Source organism: Anser anser (assembly GCF_964211835.1).
Source record: "Anser anser genome assembly, chromosome: 3".
NCBI classification, from domain to species: domain Eukaryota; kingdom Metazoa; phylum Chordata; class Aves; order Anseriformes; family Anatidae; genus Anser; species Anser anser.
Window position 1 is genome coordinate 106,189,547 of NC_139722.1, and position 26,715 is coordinate 106,216,261.

Sequence of the window (26,715 nt, forward strand, 5' to 3'; positions counted from 1 at the left end):
TCATATGGTCTGAATTTTTGGGTAGAGCTGTGTGGAGCCAGGAGCTGGACTCGATGATCCTTATGGGTCCCTTCCAACTTGGCATATTCTATGATTCTATGATCCTGTCAGTGGTTGCCAAGGGGAAAAAATTGGCACATCTCTTTCCACTTCCTCTCCTCAGGAAGTTGTAGGGAGCAACCATGTCACCTCTTAGCCTTCTCTTCTCCAGACTAGACAATCCAAATGTCTTCAGCCTTTCCTCATAGGACATTCCTACCAGTCCTTTTACCAGCTTTATTGACTTAACTCCTGTTGAGCCTGCTGTTGACCAGCACTCCCAGATCCCTTTCTGCAGAGCTGTTCTCTAGCCACTTGTCTCCCAGTCTGTACTTGTGCCCAGTATCACTCCATCCCAGCTGCAGAACTTGGCATTTACCTTTGAACTTCATGCCATTATTGGTTGTCCAGTGCCCCAATCTATTTAGATCCCTCTGCAAGGGTTCTTGTCCCTCCAGGGAGTCAACAGCACTCCCAAGTTTAGTGTCAGCAGGAAACTTGCTGAGGATGTATTCTACTTCTTTATCATTGATAAAAAAAATTGAACAGAATTTGCAAGTACCCATGGAAAAGGCTACATGTCCTGATGACTGCATGGTCCCCCATGTCTTTTATCACACCCTAGGGTTCTTGAGACACCAGGGACACACTGCAGAAACACCTGCAAAGCAGCAATTACTTCCCCAGGCTTGGACAGCCCATATCATTGATTCTGGTACCCAGTGCTCCAAAAGCCTCGAAATGATGTTCCAAAAGCCTCTGGCTAATCTGTGCCAACTCGTCTGCAGACATGCAATTTTACCCAAATAGCCTGAAAGTACAGCTGTGATTCTGGAGACTAGAAGTCTTATCACAGAAAGCACATCAGTTAATAATCATGGTTTTACAGGTTCAGAGAGCAGAAGTGGATGTTTTTATGGTCGTGTGCAGAAAAAAAAAAAAGGAACAACATACAAGGTGTTCTAGCCAAAGTGAGAAAGTGTCAACTAAGCTTTCTGAGATAGCTGCAGGAGAACTGGTCTTAGTGCACACTCCAGTATACTTGGAACCCTGCTGAATGCCTGGGCAAGTTCCGACATCCACAACCCAACAAGATGGGGAAGAAGTCATGCTGAGAGCTGCCCTACTTGCTCCTAGTAGGGACAGTAGGCTAATGTAAGGCAATCTGTACCTAGTCAACATATGTTTGATTAGATCCTGGCATAACAGTGTTCCGAGGGTTTGGGCAGTCAATTAAGTTTCAGATAACTTAATTTAAGGAACTAATTAGACTAACAGATAACTGAGAAGTGGGCTCAACTATATTAAAAAAGAGTAATCAGTGACCTAATTTATATCTTATCACTTTCATTGTCTTCCATGGTGGGATACCCATTTGCTAGGGAGCAAGGCAGGAAGACCAGAATTAGACATTTATTCTGAGGACTATTCATTAACCCCAGCTTGAAAAAATCCTGTTACAATAACACACTGCAAAATTTCCTAGCACAGGGCTAAGAAACTGATCTGGCATCTCTCTACCACTGAGTCCCTATTAAGAGAATAGAGACTACAGCAAAGCTGCAGTGACCGCAGGCAGTATAGCTGAATAGCCACATGGAACCCACTAATTCTAGTGAGATGCATATATGGAAGATTGTAGTTTCCATTTTTCATAAATGAGACTTGAAAATTTTTTGTTGTTGTTTTGGGGTTGGGGGAGAAGGGGTGGGGACTGTCAGACCCTATTTAAGGTCTTGTCTACATTAAAAAAATGTCCTGCTAGAAGCAATGAAGCCTCCTCCCCAGGTGGTCACACTTCCAATATAAATGTTATTATTCCAATACTGTGGTTGTGCACACTGCTAACTGGTTTAACTGAGGAAGTGTTTGTACCCTACCTACGTTATACAACTAGCAGCCTACCTAGTAAACCAAGACTGTATGCTTGCAATTGACTAAAAGTCAATAGGCAAGACAAAGTCATTTTTCAGGAAGATGACTTTAAAAAAATAAATAAATACAGATGGGGCTGTATCTTTGTCAGCAAAGGTTACCCAGGAGCAAGGGAGAAGTGAAGTAGTGCATCTACCAGTTGATCCATGCCTCCTGCAGACTCCCACCCTGAGCCAGTGCCTTGGCACCGTGCTGGCGAGGCTCTGGGCCCTCTGGCAGAGCAGGTGGCTGTGGGCGGCATGCTCCACTGTCCTCCTACTCTGAACAGATTTGCTGGCACTGGGGGCGTAAAAAGCGAGCTCCACCTGAACAAACTGAACCCCTTCACTTTTGGGATGATGGCTGGAGGGATGGGGAGAGCGCCTTATGGAATTTTGATTTGAATTTTGTAACATATGGAAATTTGTCTGCAAGAAAAGTGAGAAATATTTAGAAACAGTTGGAAAGGCTGTCATTGAAATTTATCCTGGCTATGTCTAAACATGGAAAAGGACAACAGAAACCAATGTTAACTTAAGAAAAATGTAAAGAGAACTGACTATGCAACAAGCAGAAGGCTTATTTCTTTTTAAGTATAAACAATCTGGTGAGGAGGAAGAAAGGCAGAACTATAAAAATAAGCCAAGGCAAGTAAAAAATAATGAGGGTAAAAAAGCATATCATAATACTGTGCATCAGCTTGCAGAGATCTTTTTTCCTGTTCAGCAGTCTCCAAATATAACTTTCTTAAGGGAGAAACCAGACAAAATATTTCTGTTCCAAAATGTCATAGTGGAGAAAAGTACAAAAGGAAGGTGTGCTGGGGGAAGGGGATAACCTTTAGCTTTGGACAATCTTTTTAGACTCCTTCCTTGGGAGGCTAATCTTTCTAGCTGTCTTACAGTCAATGGAGAGAAACACTAGCCTCCACAGAGCAATTCAAAACCCATGCTTGCAGGTGGATATCTTATTTGCAGTAATGATAAAAACTACGACAAATCACAAAACATGGGCCATTTTCTTGCTTTGACTGAAACCATTTAACTGTCTGGAGGGTGTGAGGACACAGCACCCTTGTCTGCTTGTTTGATCTCAGTTTTTTCTGTTCATTAAGGGCACCACTGTGGATTAAAACACCTTCTCATGAATTCGTTTCTTCCCGCCCCCCCCCCCCCCCCCCCCCTTCAGTTCTGTAATGTTTGTCATTTCACCAATGGCATGGGCAGTAACAGGCAGTGGGAACTAGCAAGCTCCTAGCTTTGCCTATGGGTGTCCTTCCCCATTGCTGCTGTCTTCTACTGGTGGAGAGGTCCTAACAACCAGGAGCAACCCTTTACCCAGAACAAGATCTCATTTACGCTTGCAACTGGAATGTCCTTTGCGCAGCAAGGCAGAATTTATTTGTTCTATGTAACTTGTGAAAAGGCCAAATTACAGAGACAGTGGAAACACTAATGTGGAGGCAGTCTAAAAAAATATTTGAAATCCCAGGACTGGCAATGACTATAATCAAGGGTAAAGACAGAAATAGAGAATGTAATTGCTTCTAATTTGAACATAGCATTTACTCACTTCTCATAGATGCCAAACAGACAAGATTATCCAGATTTCTTTTGAAAGAAGTTTATCTTTGAACAACTGGCTTAGTGGATTGACAGAACAAGTAACATAAGTAATAGAACAAGTAATATAATGCTTGGATGTGTAGCATACTACTGAAATACAATGACAGGGAAAGTTGTTATTACTGCATAAAATTGCTGAATCTAACACAGCATAAATCCAGTGCAAAGCCTAAGTTACTTTTCACAATAGTACTTTGGAGAGGCAGAACAACCCAAATTGCCCTATATTTCCTTTAAAAACAACTTCTATAAAAAAAGTGTGAGTATACATATATTCCAGAAAAATCATATGATTCTTACATTTTCCTTTCTTTCCACTTTATGTCTGAGAAAACCAATTTCTCCTTTCTTTTCATTTACTTGTAGGACTCTGATTGAGATGCGGTTTAGCTTAGTAGACCAACTCATTGCACTTACTCATGCTCGTCTTATTACTTAAACTTTCATTGTGCAATTGCTTAGAAAAAATACTTAGAAGAACCATTATGTTAATACTCATATTACCAAACATAAGTAATCCTTTACCTAACTTACACCTATGAATTTCAGATTATAGCTTTTATCTTCAAATCTAAACTTTCACATTTGCTGGCTACTCATAATCCATTCTGAGAGAAGATGAGAACCATATCACATGCTGTGTTTTGCCACCTGCTGCAATACAAACTTTCAGTAAATGATCACAAGCAGCGTGCAAACCACAGTTTATTTCTGGTAGAAATTTCCTCAATAAAGCTTCAGTGTTGCTTAGAAATTTCTGCAAAAATAAGTTGAAGAATTTGAATCAATAACATTGATTCACTGATAATTTTGGACATATTTTATGGATCTCTGAAAAGGCACAAACATGAAAAGCAGAAATATTGGCTGAATAATACATGCTTTGTAGTATATTATCTCAATTTCTCAAATATCCATGACTCCTAATAAAATAAGTATATCCAATATTGAAGAAATGTGGTATTCCCTGTATGTCATTGCACATATGCTGAAGTGCCATCCTGAGTTGGGCAACCATGACGTACAAGCAAAATGTACCTGACAGGAGTCCTAGAAGGAAGGCACCAAATTTGGACTGATAACATTGTACGTTTGGATAGCAGAGTATGTACCATGAGTAAAACTATGCCAGGCTAAAGCTGGAAGGAGAAAGGAAAAAAAGGAAACTAAAAGTAAATCAGGTTAGATGAGGCCCTGAGCAATCTGATCTAGGCGGTGGCATCCCTGCCTATTGCAGGGGGGTTGGAACTAGATGTCTTTGAGGTCTCTTCCAATACAAGCCATTCTGTGCTTCTATGATAAGGAACAGAGTTAAAATACGAGTGCAGCCCCTCATGGCTGAAGCAAATGCATGCTGTGATCAATAATGTCACATTTCATTTTGTTCATACAGGAGATACTTGAACAGTCTCATGCTGTTTCTCTCCCATCCTTCCTATATCCTCTTTCTACCTCTCTCTCTCATTGTACCTTTTCGCCTTTTTTTTTTTTTTGTTTTGGTAAGGTCAGTTGAGAGACATCTTCCCACATGCATGAATACGGCCACAGTGCATACTGCACCCTAAAACATGAAACAATCTCTTTCCTATAAAGATGTCAGCCATCTGGCACAGGATAGAGAAGGGCAACAGTTCTACTTTGCAAGTAAGGGTTCCTTGCGAGGTGACTTTTTTTTCCTGTTTCCTTAGGTTATATATACTTTTTATTTACACGAAACCAACCAGCTACAACATCCAACATGCTCAATAGCACCACACAGTTGAAACGTCAAAACCACATTAATGTATCTTTCCATACTGTGACATGTTAATAGTGCAAAAAGCTATTAGGACTGGGCTGTCAGGCACACACAATAGATGAATAGCTGGGTCAGCATGAACATACATTGCACTGTAATTCGTAAGAGAATACCATTAATATACGGCAATGCAAGTAGAAAAAAATGAGATCAACATTTAACCCTAATTTTGAGCCCTTCCTCCAACTTTTTTTGCCCTTTCAACTACTACATTCGCTATAACTAGCAATAGCAAGCTAGGCTGAAAACGTGTCTGTGAATTAGTGGCCCATTTTTCAAGTGCCTGGAAGGGGGAGAGTACTTATAGGAGCAGACACACGTAATGCACAACTAAAAATGGTTTTGCCTATAAAAATTAGGCAGTTGTCTAATTAGCACAAACATCTATTTGAGCATGTGCGTGTAAGGTTTGAGTGCAAGACTGGTATGCACTCTCAGTATGAATACATAAGTATTTCAATATTTATTTACTCTATTAGGAGAAAAGAAAAAATCTAGACTTACCTGTTCTACCTCAAACAGATCTTTCATTCACTGAGATTTTATGCTGATTATTTGGCCTTTGCTCCAGTGAGATTAACATTTAGGGAAGGAGAATGACACTATCCATGTAGAAAAATAAAGAATAAGGTGCACTGTTAGGAACTTGGCAACAATATGCACATATATATATTTTTAATGGTATATACATACTGACTATACAGTCACACAGACACTATATAGACACACATATCCTAGGAGGTATGACTATATTTTCCTCTTGACTCTGCTATCAAAATGTTACTTACCACATTTATCTGCTTCTCAAAAACAGGCACAGGGAAGAGAAAGGTCTTTTTTAATCAGACAAGCAGTTCTTTTGCAAGTTATCTTTGTCAAGTTGCCTAAAATCCATACAGGAACTACCTTGGAATTTGCTTCAATCTCTTTCATATTTGATTTATTGAATCCCTGTTACTTCATGTTTAACTGCACTTCTATCCGTTATCATTTACACACTCTCCAAATTACAGGATGCTGCAGGACATCAGGCTTGCTGACATACTTTTTGCAAAGGAAATCCTTACAATCAACTTGCCAATGTGTGACATTACATTTGACCACAGGGCATAGAATGAGGGAACTATTCTTATGAGAAAATAGATCTCAACATGTCCTCAACCCAGCTCCTTGGAAAGAGGTGGACAAAAAAAAAAAAAAAAAAAGACGACCCCTAAGAAAATCCATGTTACTATTGAAACCTAACAGAAAGAAAAATAGATACTTCCTAAAGACCTATGATTAAAAACCACTGAGCTGAAATGTCACAGAGGTCTATGGAAGCTGAAGGCCTTTAGCATCCAACAGGACTGATTCCATCACTTCAACACACTAATGAAAACACCATTTCACCCTTACCAGTTTCAGCATATACTTTTTAAAAACCCAAAGGAAATCAGTGCAGTTAACATAATAGTATGTGGGAATAGCATTAATAACTGTTACTAATAGCTGAACTCAGTTCAGAGACAACCTTCAGAGTCTATTCAAAACCCATTTCCGTGTGCAGCATGATAAAGATGGAAAAGAAACCAGGCTGTTGCAACTTAACTCCACAAGGACTACAGAAGTAAATCAGACAATAACAGGTGAACAGATGATCCAGGAGACACTCAACTTCAGATATGTAATATTGAGGTCAGCATTCAGACCTTCTCTGTTCTGTTTTCTGAGCTCAGGATCTGGCTCTGTTAATTACCAGGCTTTGTCTTCCACTGTGAAAGGTGAACATCTCTAAAGTCAATAGAGATATCATCTAAAGCTGCTAAGATCCTTATCCAAAGGAAAAGTCGGAGTTACAAATTCACACTGAGATCCACAAATATATTTTGTGTATTTCAAAGCTGTTTGGGGTCCTTTGTTTATATATATGTAAAATAGAGCTAAAACATCTGCCTCCTCTACAGAGAGGATCAACAATACCTGCTACAGAAATGGTGGTGATTCACAAATAAGTTGTGTATATATTGTAATCAAGTATTACCAACAGAAAAGAATATCTCTGATGTTAAAAGTATGTTAGCACCTATTAAAGAACAAATCCTTTCAGAAAACAGAAGTGATCTACTAGCACAGGCTCAGATTATGGTTTTGTGAAGCAGCCAATTCAGACCATACCCAGCCACCTCTTTCCAAAACACTCTGCTAGGTACCCTACCCCTAAGCTTTATGGAAACGTGTCCAGAACTCTCCAGGCTTTTCTTAGGCACCGCCTTACTCTTCAACGGGTAGGATTCATAAATCATCTCATAACAATATCCCACCATCTTTTGTAGTACATCCATTCTGGATACCACCTCCTGAAGTTCCCTGTCTGTCATATTATCAACAGTTTTCATACATGTTTCTCAAAGAGAACAGTAATGAATGGTTTTAATGAACAAGACTGTGCATCTATTTCTCATTATATAACATTTTTTACCAATGTATCCTCAGGGCACTGTAACGAAGAGGCTGAAGACTAAAGTCATGAATGTTAATGTATTTGGGCAGCAGAAAGACTAATCTGGGATCTTCAGAGGGGAAAGAAGAACCTTCCACATCACATGTGGTGGCTTTGTGTGCAATCATAGGGAATGAGCACTGGGAGAAAAGAAGAGGCAATTTTTTTCATGGTCTTTCCACCTAAGCTAGAGAAAAAGCATGTCAAAATAGATAGACACTTCAGCCCTAAGATTGGGGAATATGGCACTATGAACTTGCCAAACTGTGCTATTTTGGGCAAGTTGTGGCCACAGCTGGAGACAGAAACAGGGAAGGGTATTCATTATTGTTATGTACAGCCATGACAACGCAAAGGTGTTAAATCTCTGTGCAAATCTTTCCCATACATTACTGCAAGCATGGTTTTATGTATAGTTCAGCAAAACAAAACCAGACACTCGCTTTTGAGTGCAGTTAATAAAAATCAAGAAGCTGGACCACTGCACTGGTGGCCACCACAGAACATAGTTAAGAAATTAATAAAAGATATTGTGTTGCTCCAGGACAAAAGAGTACCTCTCTCCTAATCTTTACAGGAGAATTGCAACTGACAAAGAAACCAGCTTGTGTGGAAGAAGCATCTCCCATTGACTGAGCCATTTCTGGCTTGGGCAGGCAACCAGACAGTGGCAAGAGGGTCTGAAAAATCCAGGATGTTTCTATTCCAAGCATTACTACTAGTGCAAGAATTTAAACCCTTCCCTATTTATGCACTTTGTGCTTCTAACTGACACTTTAAACTGAGCTATGACACTGCTGAAGAGTTCCCCTGACATCCCAGCCCCACTCGTGCTTGCCATGGCAGCTCTCATCTCTTTATTGCTGACTACAGAATTGGTCTCCCAGCACTGCCACTCCTCACAGATGTCTTTGTTTAACTTGAATATTCCTTCACATCTGCCAGCATTTTCTCCCAGCTAAATTCCCACTAAATACAGTTTACTTCTCTAAGCTTCATCAGCTATTGTTGTAAATATATCCCTTTGGAAGAAGAAAAAAATAAATCTCTACCTGCTTTTAATAAAATGTATATGAATAAAAGGAGGATTAGAAAACAGTACTCTTATACTGTTGAACAAATTTCTTTCTGCCTCAGTTTATTCAACCATAAAATGGCAGTAATATTTACTACAAAATCTCAAAGAACAGTTAAGAGGCTTAATGTTATTAATTCAATAGTACCAATTCTGACTCACTACAGGGAATATATAATCATTCCAAGTCGATATATATTTCTAAGATTTATAGTTCATGTTTTTTAGTCATTAGAATAACATTATTTGCTGGGTTGATATCCCAGTCCCACAGAGCAGAAAGCTTTACCTGTGTTTTAGTCAAGATTATATTTTTCATAAGAAAATGTTTCCTCGCATATCTGTAGCATTTAGTTTTCCTATAGGGCTGTATTATTAATAAATACTTACTGCTGGTAAGCTTACATAAAGCTGTTTATAAACACATCGTTTTACAGAATTTCTTTGGAGCAAAATTAATCCTCCTTTTTTAATTGCGTTTTTGTTAGTTTGTTTTAAAAATACACATAGGGCAGAATCTTCTTTCTTTAGCCAGGTTTTTCCCCCCCTAAGTCTATAAAGTATAAAAATATTTTCAAAAGAGTAAAAAAAAACAAGGGGAAAACTCCAGAAATTAGTAACCTCCATTAGAACAGAGTGTCATTGTAATTTAAAGCAGAGATACTGTTTCTAAAATTAAAAACCTGAAGTTGTTCTTTCAGAAAATTGTAACTAACTCCAAGGTTTGATTCTGTAGGCTTTATTTACTCTAATATTAACAAGCAAGGATTTCTGGTGTCTCTCTAAAGAAAAGAGGGCTGCATTCAGCCGTACATTAAAGCCTCTGTAAGAATTATTCTGATCTGTACAAAGGATGTTCGTCAGCCATTTCCAGAGCTAATTGGACTAAAGTATGTTATGACCTAATTTTTCAGCACATGCCACCGTTTTCACATTCCTAAATGCTTCAGTCTTGAGAGTTTTGTTGTTTTCCACTAGTTACAACTTCATTGTATCCAGTTGCCAGCAGAGGGAGAAAACGTGATATGAAGTCTAGAAATGTAATACAAAACACCATCTCTCATCCGCACTACTGAAATAAATATGATGCGGCTTCAACCATTTCTTTTCTAGGACAGGGTACACTCAATGTCAGTTCCCCAGCCCACGTGTAATCATATTAATTCTCTTCTCCCCCCAGTGTTTCCTCCACCCTCCCCTTTTGCCTTTTGTTCCATGTAGGCTGAATCTTTATGAGATGTATAAATAGTGGAAGAATTATGCAAAGGGATTTATTACGAAACTGGAAATCATTTCATTGACATTAATGGGAAAGTCTGTCTTTTGGAGAGCTCCACATTTCTAGATGCCATTTCCTCTTCTCAAGGTCCCCTAATGCAATGAACCAGGGCAAGATGGGAATTGCTTTACCTCTCTTATGCTTCAGAGACACGTGTATGAGATGGGCTGCCTAAGGGCTACGCTTTTTTTTTTTTTTTAATACAAGCAGTGAGTCTTCTACAGACTTGCTTCTGTTTTACTTAATTTGCTAAGCTTGTTGGCACACATGCAGTTATTTTAATCAGAGATGACCATGTTCCCTGTAATAAAAGCCCAAGATGCCTGCCCTCTCCACATATGTGCAAGCATACACAAAGCCATATAATGCTCTATTTAAATAAAACGTGTTCTCATTCCTTCCTTACTCATAAAACCTGACAGCTGTAACAGAGACAAAGGGCAGGTAGTTCTTGCTGCTGCCTCATTGTCTCACGGCTTCCAGCACCAGGAGGCTTGGCTGGCGGGGTCAGGTGTATGGTCCCCTTTGTGGCCATCCTCACGCTCCAGGGGACGATGCAATTGAGACTGACAAGTTAAATGCTCTCTGTGCAGGATCCCCATCACCATCAACAGCCTCAAGCACGATATCACGCACCACCTGCTTTAACTAAGTGACTGGGGATGCATTGGCACAGCCAAAGGGCAGAGCTCCCAGGCATAAATTACTTTTTTATTGCTCTCATCTTCCTTAAGCTCTCTGCCCCTTCAGGTCACTCCACTTCGTTCCAGGTGTTGCATGTTACACACAGATGATCATGGGTATAATAGCAAGTTATAGCACTGCTAAATCATCCAACACTTCCAACTGTCTACAAGTGCCCATGAATCATCTGGAGTTTTGAGAATTTTTGTTCCAAAGCTAAATTAAACCAGGCTGGGGGTAGTGGTGAGGGAATGGCAATCCAGAAACACTGCATCAAGCTCCCCAATCATTAAGATACTCAGCAGAAATGGGAAAATCCTGAACAAGGCCCTTGCAATCAGAGGTTCAAATCTGAGTCTCCTGTATAACAGATGAAAGTTCCTGCTGCTGCAGTATCGACTCTTCCGAAATAGAAGTTTTCTCCCTTCCCACTTATCTCTCCCCAGGTTAGAAGGAACTTCAGACTCTTCGAGGAGAGCAGTTTCAGAAAGAGATGGGTGGTCTTGAATAGGGCTGAGAGGAGGAACAAGGTGCACCAGTTCAAATAATAGAAGCAGTACAGGGCAGAAAAGATCAACAGTGGTATGCAGAGACGCAGAGGAGTCCAAGGTTTAATATTTATATCACATGAGGGATATTACAATAGCTAAACTCTGTTGCCTACAAAAGCAGCAAGTGCCACTTCCACCAGGGAGGCACCAAGGAGACTAGAAGAGGGAAAAGTTATCTGTATATAACAATGTGCTGAGGTTTCTGTCCATTCTAGCCTGGCAGTGTTGGACACTATGAGGCTGTTCTGCACCTCCATTTGTGAAGTCATGATACATCTCTCATGGCTGTGAACTGAGGGCTAGAGCATGGTGTGCTGTTCTGAGCAAAGGCTGGTGTGTTTGCTGTAGAGCACCTGCAGAGCCAGGTGCCTGCCATGAGGAGCTAAGGGTACAGGCTGTGTGTTCCACCAGACTGCTGCCTGCAGTCTTCCAAGGCAGGAGGTAACAGCCAAAATACCTTCATCCATGTGGTATATGGCAACACACCTGGGATTGACCTCAGGAGCATGCTTAAGCTAGCACTTGGTCTAGTACCAGTCTGAGCTTTGCTCCTCACTGTGCTGCTGAGCTTATACAACCCTATACAGGAATATGAGGTGATATATAAACTGTGCAAAGGACCGATAAAAGTTAATCAGTACGTACATATATCGCCCCTTCAGAAAACAGCAGCGGAAGCAAAAACACCACCTGTCTTTGTAGGAAGAATGCAGGAGTTCCTGTATCAAAGCTACATTAACCCAGCAATTACAACTCAATGCAGAGCAATGGGCAATAAACTTTAAGGACCAGGTGGATGTTATAAGAAGAACAGTGCAGCTGTGAATGGTGCAGCTGGCTAAGCCATTTTCCCCTGCATGTAAATTCTGCCAATTTATCCACAACTTTCTCCACAGATTCCTCTAGAACTTAGAATTCTCTCATGGGCTTTCAGTGAGAATTCTCTCATTGAAGTTCTCTCAGGAGGGCTTTCATACCTGATACACAGATTACCCCAAAAACTCTCTTCATGCACAGTGAGGAAGAGAAGTGATGCCTACACAGCTTCTGCACTTCAAACACCTGCCATGCAGATGTGTATGTAGAATACTGATTGTCTCCTAAAAGGAGGTTCTTTACTGTGAGGGTGACAGAGCACTGGAACAGGTTGCCCAGAGAAATTGTGGAGTCTCCTTCTCTGCAGATATTCAAAACCTGCGTGGATGCCATCCTGTGCAATGTGCTCTAGGTGATCCTGCTTGGCAGGGGGTTGGACTAGATGATCCTCAGAGGTCCCTTCCAACCTCAGACATTCTGTGGCTCATTTTCCCTGAAAAAATCATGTTTCTTACACTCATTTGTAACCTGCCAGGGACAAGTAAAACATAGCAAATACAAAGAAAGAAAAGGCCTAGCAGGATAGCTCATTTTAGACTTACACTGCTAGTGGCATTTGCTGCTTGTATTAACTTCTACAAATGGGGCAGATATAGAATTTTTTTTCCTCAAGTAGTGAATCAGTCATATGGAATATTTAGAAAGTACTGATTCACTTCCAGAGAAACATGCAGATGGTAAATAAAAGTGTTATGTATGGGAATCAGCATATTTTGTAGCATTAATGTACTGCAGAGAAGGCTACAGACAGTGCTAATATGCTTATTGTCACCCATCCCTGGGAAGAAAACACAAGAATCAAAGATTGATCTCCTAGAAACAATAACAACAACATAATTCCATATTTTTAAACATTCTTCTCCTGTTAATTTTGCCCAAGTTGTTTGTAAGCATAGACATTTTCATGAAGTGTGTTAGTACAGCATGAGCACAGCTATCTTTGGTAGGGACTATACTTGCTTTAGTTAATGCTAAGAATGGAAAAGACCATTCCATTATACAGTCTGATCTCCTGGACAGCGCAGTCCATTCACTGAACCAAAAACTCTTAATTAAAACAGATTGGAATTTGACCCCGAGCATTCACAAGTGCCAGACAGGTAGCTAAGAACGATGAAGCGAAGAATGGACTGAGAACAGCATCCATACATAACTGTCCAGACTTCAGTTCTGGTCTCCTTTTGGCTCTGATTGCATCTCTCCCTTTGTGGTTTAAGGAGGGATGAAACAAAGTATTAAGAAACTTTAAGGCCTTCAGGCAATTGACTGAAGCACAGGATTCAGTAGCTAACTGAATTTACTAAAGACTTGAATTCAAAACTAAAATGTTATGAATACACCAAGAATGAAGGAGAAAAAAATGTTTTATTATTCATCCACAGAGACAGCACAGACTGAAATATACTGCGTAATGATTCTGAAAGATTCCTAGTGCTCACTCATCAGGTAAACTACCTCAGCTTTTAATTATCCCACTTCTAAGGACTTTCTTTTTTGTTCTTTCTCCATCCTTGTGGCTGGATATCTCCCTTTTATTCAGAAATTGAATTATTCAACTTCATCTTCCAGCTACTGAACTGCAATATACCTCGTAGCAGTTGCTATTGTACCACTTCCCAGGTTTCAGGACTGACTTACACCAGTGAATTCTTCTGTGAATATTTTCACTGAACAGACATGTGCAAGCAAAAAGCCTGTGATAAACCCTCTTATTTAGCTAGTGGTTCAGTTCCAGTTTCTGTCTCATATTTCATAAATCACTTCGAGTAAGAAATAGTTAAATCTCTCTACATGCTAAACTAGTATGTATGGAACTTTTCCTTCTATCATTGTATCCTTCCACTGATTTCTCTCCAGAAGTTTCACATCCTCTTCCAATCTTTCTTGGACATAACTTGCTCTATTACCAGTCCTCTTTTCTGATAGTCTGCAGATCACAAGATTAAATCACTGTCTAGCATGCCAATAGAAACACTGAATAGCATCAGGCTCCACTTTTTAGGGAAAGCTACTAGAAACCACATCTCTTGCACTGCTAGATCTCCATTTGTTGTGTTATCTGTTGACAACGTAGATTTTAATTCAATTTACCTAATAAATATCAGAAGGCAAGTTTGCCTGTTTGTTTTTTTAACCATAGTACATTTTTTGTACTAAATCAGTGTAATTTCAAGGATGGTACATCAACCAGACTTCTAAGATCTACTAAAAAAACCTGCCAAACCATCCCTGAGAAATAGAACAGCCTCCCACCACCACTTGTCTCCATTATGTAATGCCAGCCTAGGATATAATTCCTGCACATTTATAAATCTTAGCTCCTAACAGCCCATAGTGCTGGCTCAAGTTTTTGAGGGAACCACGAAGGAAAGAAGGGAGCAAACTGTCATTTGACTGTGCCGATCACTATGACTGTCCTCTCTGCAGAGATCACCTAAGCTTTCCACATAGGAACTGAACTTTCTCATCCTCCATTGCATGGACTGGATTTACCCTCAGGATGTGCTCTAGTATCAAACATCTCCTGGCTACTGCTTCCCTAGCTAGATTTTATTTTATTTTTTTTACAGTTTTACCTCTTGTACCTATCAGTCACCCAACTGCCCATTCACCAGTTTCTTTCCCAGAAGGGATCAGCACTCGAATTGCATGCTTTTGGGCACTGAAGTTGCTTAGAGACACTTCACACCCAGTGCAAACAGCCATTTTCACATCATCTAAACCAGGTTCTTCAAAATGGGTAAATAACTGTTTGCTTCACTCTTCACCAGAAGTGTATCATTTATAGCTAGAAAAATAGAATGATATGGTCTAAAAATTCTCTCTCTTCCGCTTGAAGACTGCCGGTTCTCTGATGGCAGCTTTGGCTGGAGAGAGCTCTCAGCAAAGCAGGAGCATTAAATATAAATGCAAGATGTTTCACGCACGTTATAACATACTGAACCTTCAGAATAAATTATTTATAACAAAGGTTGGATGTGCCATAACAGCCATCTACCCAGCAGCTAAAAAAACATATAGGAAATGGGACACCAAGCCACAGAGACTAAGAGAAAGAAGCCTGACAGCTACAGCTGTGAGACTGATAGAAAAAAATAAAAATAACTATTCTTAAATAAAATTATTCAAAGAAGGAAGAAAAAGGATGACCAATTCATTCTGATTTTTTCCCCCCACTTGATAATCAATCTCCAGCAAGAACACAAGGACCAGAAGACTTAGCAGAATTACAAATCTGGCATATTTGTTCATGTTATGCATCTATATTTCTATGCAAATAAAAAAGTCACAGTTGCCAAGCCTTCACTTAAAAAATCTATAGTAACAGAGTAAAACCTCAGATTTCCCATGCAATAGTAATATATAAACTTTTCATTTAGTATCTTAGTTCTTACGCTGCTTTCATCATTGTATTAACCAGCAGCTTCCAGCAGTACCTTATTAACAAATGCAAGATTAATTTTGGCCAGGATACTTTCTAGATGTAGTTGCAGATAGAACAAAAAATACATATTTCTTATTTTACAAGAAAAAAAAAAACAACATTTTTATCTCCATCTACCTATTATTATTGTGTGAGGTGGAAGCGTTGGAGTAAAAATTCATGATGGTGATCTGGGGATGCAGGTCCTCTCACACCATAGCATGGAAGCAGTATGTAGAGACCAGTCAGGTAAAAATACTAGTGGGAACTTAATTCAAGTCTCTTTAATAAATCCATACTTCTCATTCCTTAGTCTGTTTTACATCACTGGAGATCAGCTATCTCCATATTCAGTGTTTTGAATCAGTTCAAAAAGATGATGCAAAATAATCAATGTTTCAATATGATTTCTAACATTACCTTTATATTCTGAAAGCTCCCCTCCACCACCAGGTAGCTGTCAGGATAAAATACAAATACACTGACAAGCAAAAACCTTTTGGTCTGAAATTTTTCCTACAATAAGGCTGTCAGAACATTACATTAAGTATATTGCATTTCTGTGAAATATTTTCAGCTGATACCATGCTGGCACTGTAAAGGGTTTGGACTGAGGCTTGCTAAGCAAGGGAAGTCTACTAGACTATGCACAGTAGTTTGCAACAACTTGGGGGTACAATACTCAAGTCTGTAAAACTCTTCAATAAAGCAGGGCAACACGGTATAAATACTATGCACTGTAAGTGAAATTTCACATACAAAAATGCTTATCAGATCCTGAAATCTGGAACCCCTTTGCTTTGGAGAGGACCATGCTGAGGTTATGGAGGGCATGCATCAAGCTGCACAGACGTCCCTAAGTCCATGCTGCATCTACAAATGTCATGTTTCCCATAATGGCTAACAGTATTGCTCCACAGCTGTATGTTACACAGGTACAACGAGCAGGGCCAGGTACACTCTTACATTTGGGTTTCAGTCTAAGCATTCTGCAGAATGAAGTTGTCTATGCACCATCTTCAGGGACACCTGCAGGCTATTCATCACGTTTGGTGAAAGCCCCTAAACTCAGTAACACCCTGCTTATTGTCCGAGACTGTCACCTAAATATAACAGAGCACAAACTAATCATTTTTTACTGCTGCCACGAGGCTGAGCATGGGAGGGGAGGATGAAGCTGAGTGCATACTAACTTTCAGTAAAGAATCCAAACTGCTACTTCTGAGTTTTTCAGCACGGGCAACAAAGAGGCTGCTCTTGCACCGTGGGCGGCTTTGCAGGCTTCAAAGGCACACACGGCTATTTTTGATTTTTCATGGACCACTTTGGAAATGTGCATACACCCCAGACAAAGGGACTGATATCCTCATTTTAGAATTTTGCTGAGGACAACACTGTCTGTTCTCACTGTAAATGAGAGCCCGATGGTATGGGAGAAGTTATGCATATAGCAACTGTTAATAGTTTCAGCTGAAATCAGAAGCACATTTAACAAAGCATGAAGCATAGAAACAGATTTATGAATATAGTTTTACAGGGAAACAAACTACTCAAACCTACATTGCACTTCTTGTCAAATACATCTGCATACCAAAGTCGGGGGGGGGGGGGGGGGGGAGGAAGTTGTCTTAAATTTGTCATTGGAAAGAAAATCCCATCATGGTATTTTTAGATGCAATTCTCTTATTAACCCCGCTGTGAATTCTGAGTAATTCCACTGACGTCAGGGCTATAATAGTGTAAAAAGCATGAAAAATGTAAGGACAATTGCATCCAATATCACAACCAGAATAACAGAATGAATAATGGACAAATTGACGCAGAACTTCAGTGCCACTTATGCATTCCAGTGTTGCAAGGCTATTTTATACCTGCTGTGGATGTTGGTCCATAGTCAACAATATTTTCTCACACTTACATTAACACACCTGTTAGGAACAATGTCAAAATTTTTGAAAGTGCCATTAAAATCACAGGGACTGTCGAGTAAATTAAGGACTTGAACAGCAATTCATCATTTCATTATAATTAAAAGGTAATTGTGTGCGTAAAGAAACAATGTCAGACTTATTCACGACAGTGGGAAAGTAGGGTTGGACAGCTTAAGTTAGAGAAAGACTTTTGTCCTTTCACTAATGGAGAGGATTAAATTCCACAATAATTTTTAACCAACACCACCATTTATAATGCAACATTAAATGCAAAGTTCAAAACGATCGGCTGCAGCAAAGAAATTGGAACAATGACATTAATAAAAGCACAGAGGCCAGCCATCTTGTGCACAACAGGGAAATCCAGTTTTGCACAGTTGGTGTTTTGAGACACATGTGACAATCAGCATAGCAAAATAAATTCCTCCTTGCTGAAGCATTTACTGCAAAGTGATTCATTAATCTTATTTATAAAACATGCACAATAGCTAGCACACCTTGATTGGCTGAGGCAATTTCTTCTCATTAGTGTGTGAATAGCTCAATCTCACTCACTTTAAATGTGGGTCATTTAAGCTAACTATAAATACCACATCCTTGAGACCCTGCAACAACTGTTACTAAATTTATATGAGCAATTTAAAATTCCAACATGTTGGTGATGCCCTGGGCTAGTACATGCCCAGACCATGCTACAGCCATGGCAGAAGGAATATTACAATCATCGTTTGAAGATGAAGGCTAGAAGTTCCAAGGGAACTGATTGAAACTCCTAAATTCAAATGGCAACTTAGAAAATCCCTGCTGAGTTACCATCAAAGTCTGAAGCTGCCTGTCCTCACAAAAGGCCTGCCTACTTGGCCATTTCCAGTGTTTCTGCCTACTCATGACTGCCCAGACTGAGCCACTTGTCATGTTCCTCTTACCTTGTTCTGGTAACATTCACAGAATAGGTCTTTTTTGGCATAAGGTCTCTGTGGTATTGGATACACGCTCTTTTGCCACATATATAATCTTGCAGATGTTTTACAGGGTCAAGACCAGCCCATCAAAAGTGGAGGACCGCTGCCAGTAAAGCCAGGCCCTGAAGGAATAGCCTGTGCTTTTGACAGCAAATGCAACTCAATCACTTTTTGTGTTAGCAGGCTGGAGCCTCTGGCTTCAGTAGGTAATCCAACCTGACTCTGCATTCAGGGCTTGCCCCTCCATCTTTAAGGCATTTTCTTATTTTGGTAGAACAAGTATTAGGTGAATAGAATCATAATTTTGTAGTCCCAAAGCACGTATGGACAACAATTCCAACTGCCATGGGCAGGGACACCTCCCACCAGACCAGGTAGCTCAAAGCCTCACACAACCTGGCCTTGAGCACCTGGAGGGATGGGGCATCCACAGCTTCTCTGGATGCAGCAACCTGTGCACTGCCTCACCACCCTTCTAGTAAAGAATTTCTTCCTTATGCCTAATCTAAACCTGCCCTCTTTTAGTTTAAAGCCATTAAGTCTTGTCTTATTACTACACTCTCTGATAAAGAGTCCCTCTCCCACTTTCTTGTGGGCCCCCTTTACATACTGGAAGGCCTCTATGAGGTCTCCCTGGAGCCTTCTCTTCTCCAGGCTGAACAACCCCAGCTTCCTCAGCCTATCTTCATAGGAGAGGTGTTGATTGATGTACTTCTTATGCTGAACCCATAGAACAGAGAGGAACTGAAGCTGTGACTTGCCCAGGGTCACCAAAAGGGTCTTAAGGGACTGCTAGCAAAACCTGCCTTTCATTGGGGAAGTTTCTCACATAGAGCTTTGTATAAACAAAAGCAACATATGGAGTCACCTGCATTCCTCATGCATCTTTTCATTCAAGTAGTTAATAGTAAAGCCTTACTCCTCTGCCTACATAACCAGTTGGATGTGCTATGCTTATTTTCATTATATCACCTAATGTAGTAAAATGCCGCTAATTATATCAGACAGAAAACAGCCAACTAAAGCAGCAATATATGTTATATATGTTTTTTATATATATATATACACAAAAAACAGACAAACCTACCTGTGTCCCACAAGAAGAACCCATAACAGAAAGAAGATAACATACTGCTGCACCCACCTGCTACCCACTTCCTCCCCAGCACAGGCTGTTCTGAGTGCTTTTAACTTAAAGCACATCTTCCTGCCACCTGTTAGGAGTTTCAGGCCCCACCAACGAATCACCGTAGGGTCACTTGTGGTGCAGCGCAGTGCAGACATGCTTCACCTGGAACACACAGCAACCTCCAACATGTAATGGCTCTGAGGCTTCCTTCCCTTTTCTTTCCAATGACAGCATCATTTAAGCCAGGTAACAAACTGCTAAGCAGTGAATGGATTAAAATTTGGTCCTTGCTAGTTATCACAGGCAACTCTTCTTTGTTTTCAAATGAAATTCTAAGGCCAACCACCAAATCACATTAGTCAATGGGATCATCAGGCTTCCAGTCCTCGCAAAGAACCTGGTTTGCAGGGAGGCTTGAAAAGCTGCTGCAAAGAAAATGCATGAGGAGACCCTTCAAAGTATTAGGAGCAACTTTTGTATGTAGAAACACAAAAACAAATAAAAAAAACACTTCCCTCTCTATTCAAAGGTCCAGCTACTCAAGAAACATGTTCAAGGAGAGGGGTAGCAATGTGGCTAGAGGAGGTGTTTCTGGTAGACTGTGAAGTTGCTGTTTGGGCAGTATAAGAGGGTGGACTATATGTACCAACTGTCTGTAGGCTCTGCTGAGAGAACTTTCTGCACTACTGTGCTGAATGATCTTTATACAATGTATAGATGTATAAAAATTCATATATAGGCTTACGTTGTCTTGTTCTAGATTGACTTATTTATTTTCATAAATGAAAATAAAAGTTCAGGAATTTTTGCCACATCAAATATTTGGTCTCTGACCTGAAACAGATTTATGGTAGCAGACCAAACTGAGGGAGCCTGCTTCTTACACAGATGTCACTTTGGCTAAGCTGTGAGACTTTGGGGCTAGATGTGGTCAGATATAAGGTGTTTCCGAAGTCACGGTATAGTGGGATCATCTGGCTTTATGAAACTCCTAGACATTTCTTCATTTAGCTAGTCATAGTAAACAATAAAATAGTGCATGTTCTTTCTGAGAGTTTAAAAACAAACATTTTAAACACTGCTATGAATTTTCATTTCTCACTGCACTTCCTTGATCCCACTGAAATGGAAAGTGCTGCTATATCACAAGTTTTTTTTTTTTTTCCAATTCCACCCTAGGAGGAAGCAAAAAAGGTGAATGAATCTCAGGGAAAATGATCATTTTTCACCAACTTTCTCAGACTAGTAAACCCCAGAAGACTTGGCTAAAGCTCTGAATTCAGAACTTTTGAAAATATTCCTATGATACTACAAGCAATTGTGGCATCTGAAAGCAGGATTACATTTCTTTACAATGTTCTTTTTTTGTGTGTGTGTTACTGAAATTAGGGCTTTCTCATCTGCTCCTTTCACCTGGCACTGCTTAACCCTCTTCTGACAATCCTCTCCCAGTCATAAAAAAAGGTGTGAGTAACATTAATCCACTGCTAAATGTACCAGCAGGGGTTAAGGTATGACACTCACTTGATGCCATGAATATTTATAATTGTAACCCACTATGACTTGTGTTTTCTGCTTGTGCCTTCATCACATTTCTAAGTGATATACTTTTTTTCTCTGTTTTTTTTTTTTTTTTTTTTTCTGAGGGTAAATACAGGAACTCTGAACTATTAACAATTGGAGAGCTTGCTGCTGTTCACGAAATATTAGCTGACCTACTTTATCACAGTTTTAATTAGGTATTATTCCCATGCTGATCTTGCCCCTGTGGGTATTATATAGTTGGCACTGATATAATTGTTTCTAAGGCAGAGCAATTCACCAGGAAAGAGGTTGTTTAGAAATGCATCACTCAAAATTAAGGAGCACCACAGCACACTGACATCTGGTCCCCATGAGCCTCCCTGCTCCAGTATTGGGACCAAAAAGAGAGACACAATCCATGTATCCACCTGGGATCAATCCTGAATCCCCATGAATACTGTCTAGCCCCAAAAAATCCCTACTGTACTGAAATTGCTGAAAGCCTGGGACTGTGTCCAGGGATTTGTCACCTGCAAACTCAGGTGTAGCAGCATATTGATGACCTACAAGACTCCTGCAAGTCATTTATTTTAACTGCCATCAAAGCTGTTCTTTAATTTCCCAAAATAGGTCTTGCTGCTTCATGCCTCAATAACTGAAATCATTTTAAATGAATTATTTTTAAAGAAGTCTTCTCAGGAGCAGTGAGGAGCAGATCTTCGTTTATCTTCTTCTTATATCTATTAGCAGAACCATGATAGTAGAGTTATTTTGTTGTTTCATGATGGTAATTCAGCTCTACGCTTCTAACATCAAAAATGTATTCCCTAGGAATTTTTACACATTTTTTTTGCAAGATGAATAACTCTGTATGCAACATTTCAGTGCTCTATGTCCAAAAATAAACAGCAATATATTGAGAAAGAATATGATTCCATGACACATTAAGCAGATAAAGTTGTACACATCAAAGTAATTTCAGAAACAATTAAGGATGAAACAGAAATCAGGGGAGCCTTTTTGCCCATTGAAGTCATAGAAGACAAAAAAAAAACCTTAATGGCCACTTTCCTCCAATTATACCTAATGCCACCATATAGGATGCAAAGAAATTGATACCTATGGCTGCCTTGGTAGGCATTTGGAAACAAAAGTTAAAAGCTTCCACAGAGGTGAGGTTTTGTGCCTCACATAACAGGTGTGGTTTTTTTTTTTTTTTCCCCTCACAGGGACAGTTTTTAGGGTTGTTTTCCTTATACCTGTGCCTCAGGCTGATTTCCAATTTTTGTAAATTCTCACAAATTTTCACTGATCTATAGCAGGAACCATCCCCCCCCTCCCCCCCCAGCGTTTAGGAGTTTTAGAGTGATTAAAATCCTCTAAATCTGCTTTTCCTATTACAAATGAAAGTCAAAGTGGCCACAACCAAATCCAATTAAACTGATGTCACAGTCTGACCTTTCATCTTTAAAATCAAGTCATTTTTCATTAAAGCAATTCAGAAACCTTGAAATGAAAGGTGAGTGGCCGAAACTCTACTGCTTCCAAATTCAGGCACAGACGAAATGAAACACCGTCAAGACCAGTGAGGAGGCCTCACGCACAGTGTGCTTCTCCACTTGTTACAAAAGGTAATATATGGTAAAGTTTCAATATACGGTAAAGTTTCCCTTCTACCTCTTACACAAGATATGAGGCAAAAGAAAATGATGGTCTGGGGAAATAACGTATGATCTGGGAATTATCTCTTATAAATGAGCAGACAACAAATTTTGACTGAGTAGCTGGATGACTAAACCCAGCCCTGGGCAATATGAAGGAGGTTATCTAGCCACTTCTTTGTATGGTTTTGCAGACTCCTCAGCTCTTCAAAGGCAAAACGTTCCCTCACATCCACATCACAGATTGGATGTGTGGTACTCAAAACATGTACAATCCTCCACCTGGCTCTGCACGTCTCACCTCTCTTGCCAAGCAGCACATCCTTTTCTCTCACCTCCCTGTTGCATGCTTGCCTTGAGCAAAGTTAGAGTGCCTCTGTATTTGATTACTGGGACAAAACTGTAGCTCAGCTCCCAACAAAACTGCTGTGCCTCTTACACAATGGCATAGTCTTGATAGGAATGGCAGAAGTGAAGGAAAGTAAGAGTGCAACGTCACACAAAGCATATTTGCATCCAGGTCAGAACAGCTCTCTTGAGGTTCACTCACACCACAATTCATTCTGCACGGGGCAGCTCTCACAGTCTGACCTCTGCAGCCATCTGGGGAGGGAAAGCCATCAGAGGACAAGTTCAGCTTACTGTCTGTGCCATCTGGGTAAAGCACTCATAACAAAGCCCACGCTGCCAGCAGGTTAGGTATTAATGTCACTGTTCAAGTGCAGTGTTATCTAAAAGGAAATGGAAAAAATGACATTTGAACCACAGCTATGGAAAAGAGTGGCAGAGCACTCCTAACTACTGTATGAGCTGGACAGCTGAAGTAATGAATTACCCTAGTTTGGGACACACCTGTAATACTTTAGTTCACTCATTAGGCTTTGATTTTTCACAGCAAGCTTGTGACTGCTCTGCTTGTGTTATGACAGTTCAGAAAGGTTGGGTAACTTAATGAAGCAGTCTTTCTCCCATCATCTATAAGCACCCTGTTAAACCACAGCTGGCTTCATTAAGATGAGATAAAATGAGTAAGTTTTCAAGGCTTTCCAGGAGGATTTAGTCACAAAACTTCACGACGACTTTTATGGGATTCTTGTGACAGGAATCTTACATGAAAAATAGCACTGAAACACCCTGCTTACCCAACAGCAGTCCACAGCTTTTCTTCCCTGTTCTGGAAGGGGGTATTGGGTGTTGTCATGATCCAGGAGACCTATGGGGCAATACCTGTAAGATGAAAGGGGGCTCCTTTGAAATTAGTAGAAACTCACCAATTTATCAGAGTTCACTGACGGTTTCTGGACTGAGCCCAAATAGACAGATGTGGAGTAGAAGTGCTTCTAAAATCTTTGGTAGGGCAGGATGCACCACTTGGGCTATGGATCCACTTCAGAGGATTCAAAGGTGTCGCCAGCTCTGTCATTACTTCTCCCCATTCCCTTTTAACTTTTGCAGGGCCATGGGACTGACCTCTGGAACCACACAGACAAGTCTGATGAAAAGGAAATACAGGAATGGAGGCACTATTTTAAGTGAGCAAAACAAGGTGTTTATTTTGTATCTGTACAGGCTATGTCTTGAACAAAGGCCCTCAAATTCTCTTCTGTATATTGTGTGAAAAACAAAGTTGTGTTTTTGCAGTAGAAGGTGTTTTTGCAGTGGAAAATTCCACTAACCTTGCATATTCAAAAGTGATTGTTCAGGCATGACAGTGGCATAGCAGTGGGGAGTATGTCAAGCAGATAAGGGGAAGGTCCCACTGTCCCAAAATACAGAGGATAGCTAAGAAAAACAGGACAAGCAGTGCAAAATCAGTAAAACAAAATATCACGGGCCCTCTAGTTATGAGAGAAGAAGGGAAAAAAAAAGGAAAAGGAGAAATTAACGGTTGGTCGAATAAAATTGTACATATGTTATAGTAATTAGTATCAAATTGTTTATGAACATGTAGTACTCAGCCAATGAGGAAATGGAGGGGGGAATCAAGTGTTGGATAATAGGGAATATAAGGTTATGATATACTTTTGCTGGGTGCTCTTGCTTGCAGGATGCCTGTCACTGCAATTGTGAATAAAATAGATTCACAGAAGACCCTGTTTGAGAAAACTTTTGAGGTATTTCTCACATATCTATGTGCTTAAGTTTTACAGTGAACACTGAAGGATGTGGAATTTTCTATCATAAACACAGACATTTCAGTGAAGGTACATACTTCAGGAAAGCTCCTTTTTCACCATGTTGTTCTTCAATTCTTTTTTGAAGTACTAATTGGACATACCAGGAGGTGAAATACTAACTTGAGGGACATTATGTCAATGAACATTTTGCCTTGTCAAAATCACAGGGCCAGGTTTAAGCCTAACCAATACAGTGTTCGAAGAAGTGAGGTAGACCTCATAAAATTAAAGGTGGTACAGTTTGGTTTTGTTGCATAGGTTGGTATAAGCCTACTGCACATCCAGATAGTTTAAGTTATGCAGCAGTCAAGCCACAGCATTCTCAGAAAGCGAGGAATTTTATCTCTGTGACTCCTGATCATCTTGACATCTTAAACAAAATGACAACTGTGCGTATCTAATCTATCCATAACCCACTATGACACAGCATTCAGTCTTATTCTGATGAAATGGAAATGATTAGGAATAATAAATCTGAGTCACAATTACAAGAGCAGAAAAAAGACATTTGAAATTCTGTACGGCTTTTGTTCTCCTCCCCCCCCCCCCCCCGGTTTAAAAATCACCGTATATAAATTCAATTGTAGCTTGCTGTTCCTGAACTATAAACTAAGAGCCATGTCTTGGAGGAAATGGAGGAGAAAGAGAGTGGAGGTTCCCATAGAAATGTCACCCACTAAAGATATCTGAAAATTTATTGTAAATGTTATGCTTGGTCATTAATCTATGTGCAGGGCAATAGCAGCCCTCTCTGTGGTTACTCCTGTTTTATGGCTCACAAAAATCAAATTGTATTCTCTCTGTGAGGTGGGTTATCCTTTTTGACTGGACATGTAATAAAAAGTTATCATGCACACCCTAATGCCAGCACCTACCCCCTTCCATACAGTGAAATTAATCCTCACATGTCATTTTTATTGGTTTTTATGACTCCAGTGTCGCATGTGCCGGAATTCTGACCTAGTTGAACACGTAACAAAAGACAGTTGTGCAACACTTTGGATAGGCTTCAAAAGAAATATTCATGAAAACACGTCTTCAGGGAGTCAGCAGCAAGCTACTGAGAGCATAATATGCTTACGCACTGGGCAAAATCTGAGTCTAAACAGGAATACTTTTATATGGTCAGAAAAAATATATGCTTGTAATGAGTGAAAGGCAAATATATTTTGGTTTTCTGGAAATATGTTTAGTGAATCATGCAAGTGGGCAGTTGATTTCATTTCTATGGTTGTAGTGTCTGGATTTATAAATTTCTAGGTAACATTCAAAGAAGTCTTTAACAAATTGTCTCATTTCTGTTTATATTATAAATTGGTACTTATATTAATTTTCAAGCTACAAACAAATAACCAAAGATGACAGTCAGGAAACAGAATTTGGGCTTCTGTTGTATAGGGTGGGTAGCATATGCAGCTGCATGTTTTCATATAGTAGAACTGTCCATATGAGGATACAGTATGAGGAGAGATATTCATGTGCATTAATATATCAGGAAGCTCCTCGGGTGTATCACACATTTTCTTAATGAAACATAGGATTATTTTACCTTCCATCCTATTCAAAGTACACTGAAATCAATGT

The 26,715-nt window shown here is 39.9% G+C and overlaps 1 protein-coding gene across 10 annotated transcripts in view; it reads right to left on the reverse strand.

The window, feature by feature from the left end:
- Nucleotides 1-3,339: 3,339 nt before the first annotated feature.
- Nucleotides 3,340-26,715, reverse strand: part of LOC310897756 (uncharacterized protein) — a 71,229-nt gene continuing 47,853 nt past the window's right edge. For 6 of the 10 annotated variants that reach the window (XR_014582554.1, XR_014582555.1, XR_014582556.1 and 3 more), the window contains 4 exons: nucleotides 24,226-24,426; nucleotides 19,728-23,685; nucleotides 5,881-5,978; nucleotides 3,340-4,335 (listed from right to left, as the gene is read on the reverse strand). Coding sequence is in view for 1 of the 10 variants with exons in the window: in XM_083831686.1 (XP_083687812.1) it covers nucleotides 24,240-24,446 (207 nt within the window). In the remaining 9 variants the exon portion in view is untranslated. Of the gene's footprint in view, nucleotides 4,336-5,880; nucleotides 5,979-19,727; nucleotides 23,686-24,225; nucleotides 24,447-26,715 lie in introns of those variants that run through there. The other 4 variants (XR_014582557.1, XR_014582559.1, XR_014582562.1 and 1 more) reach the window with 4 other exon arrangements.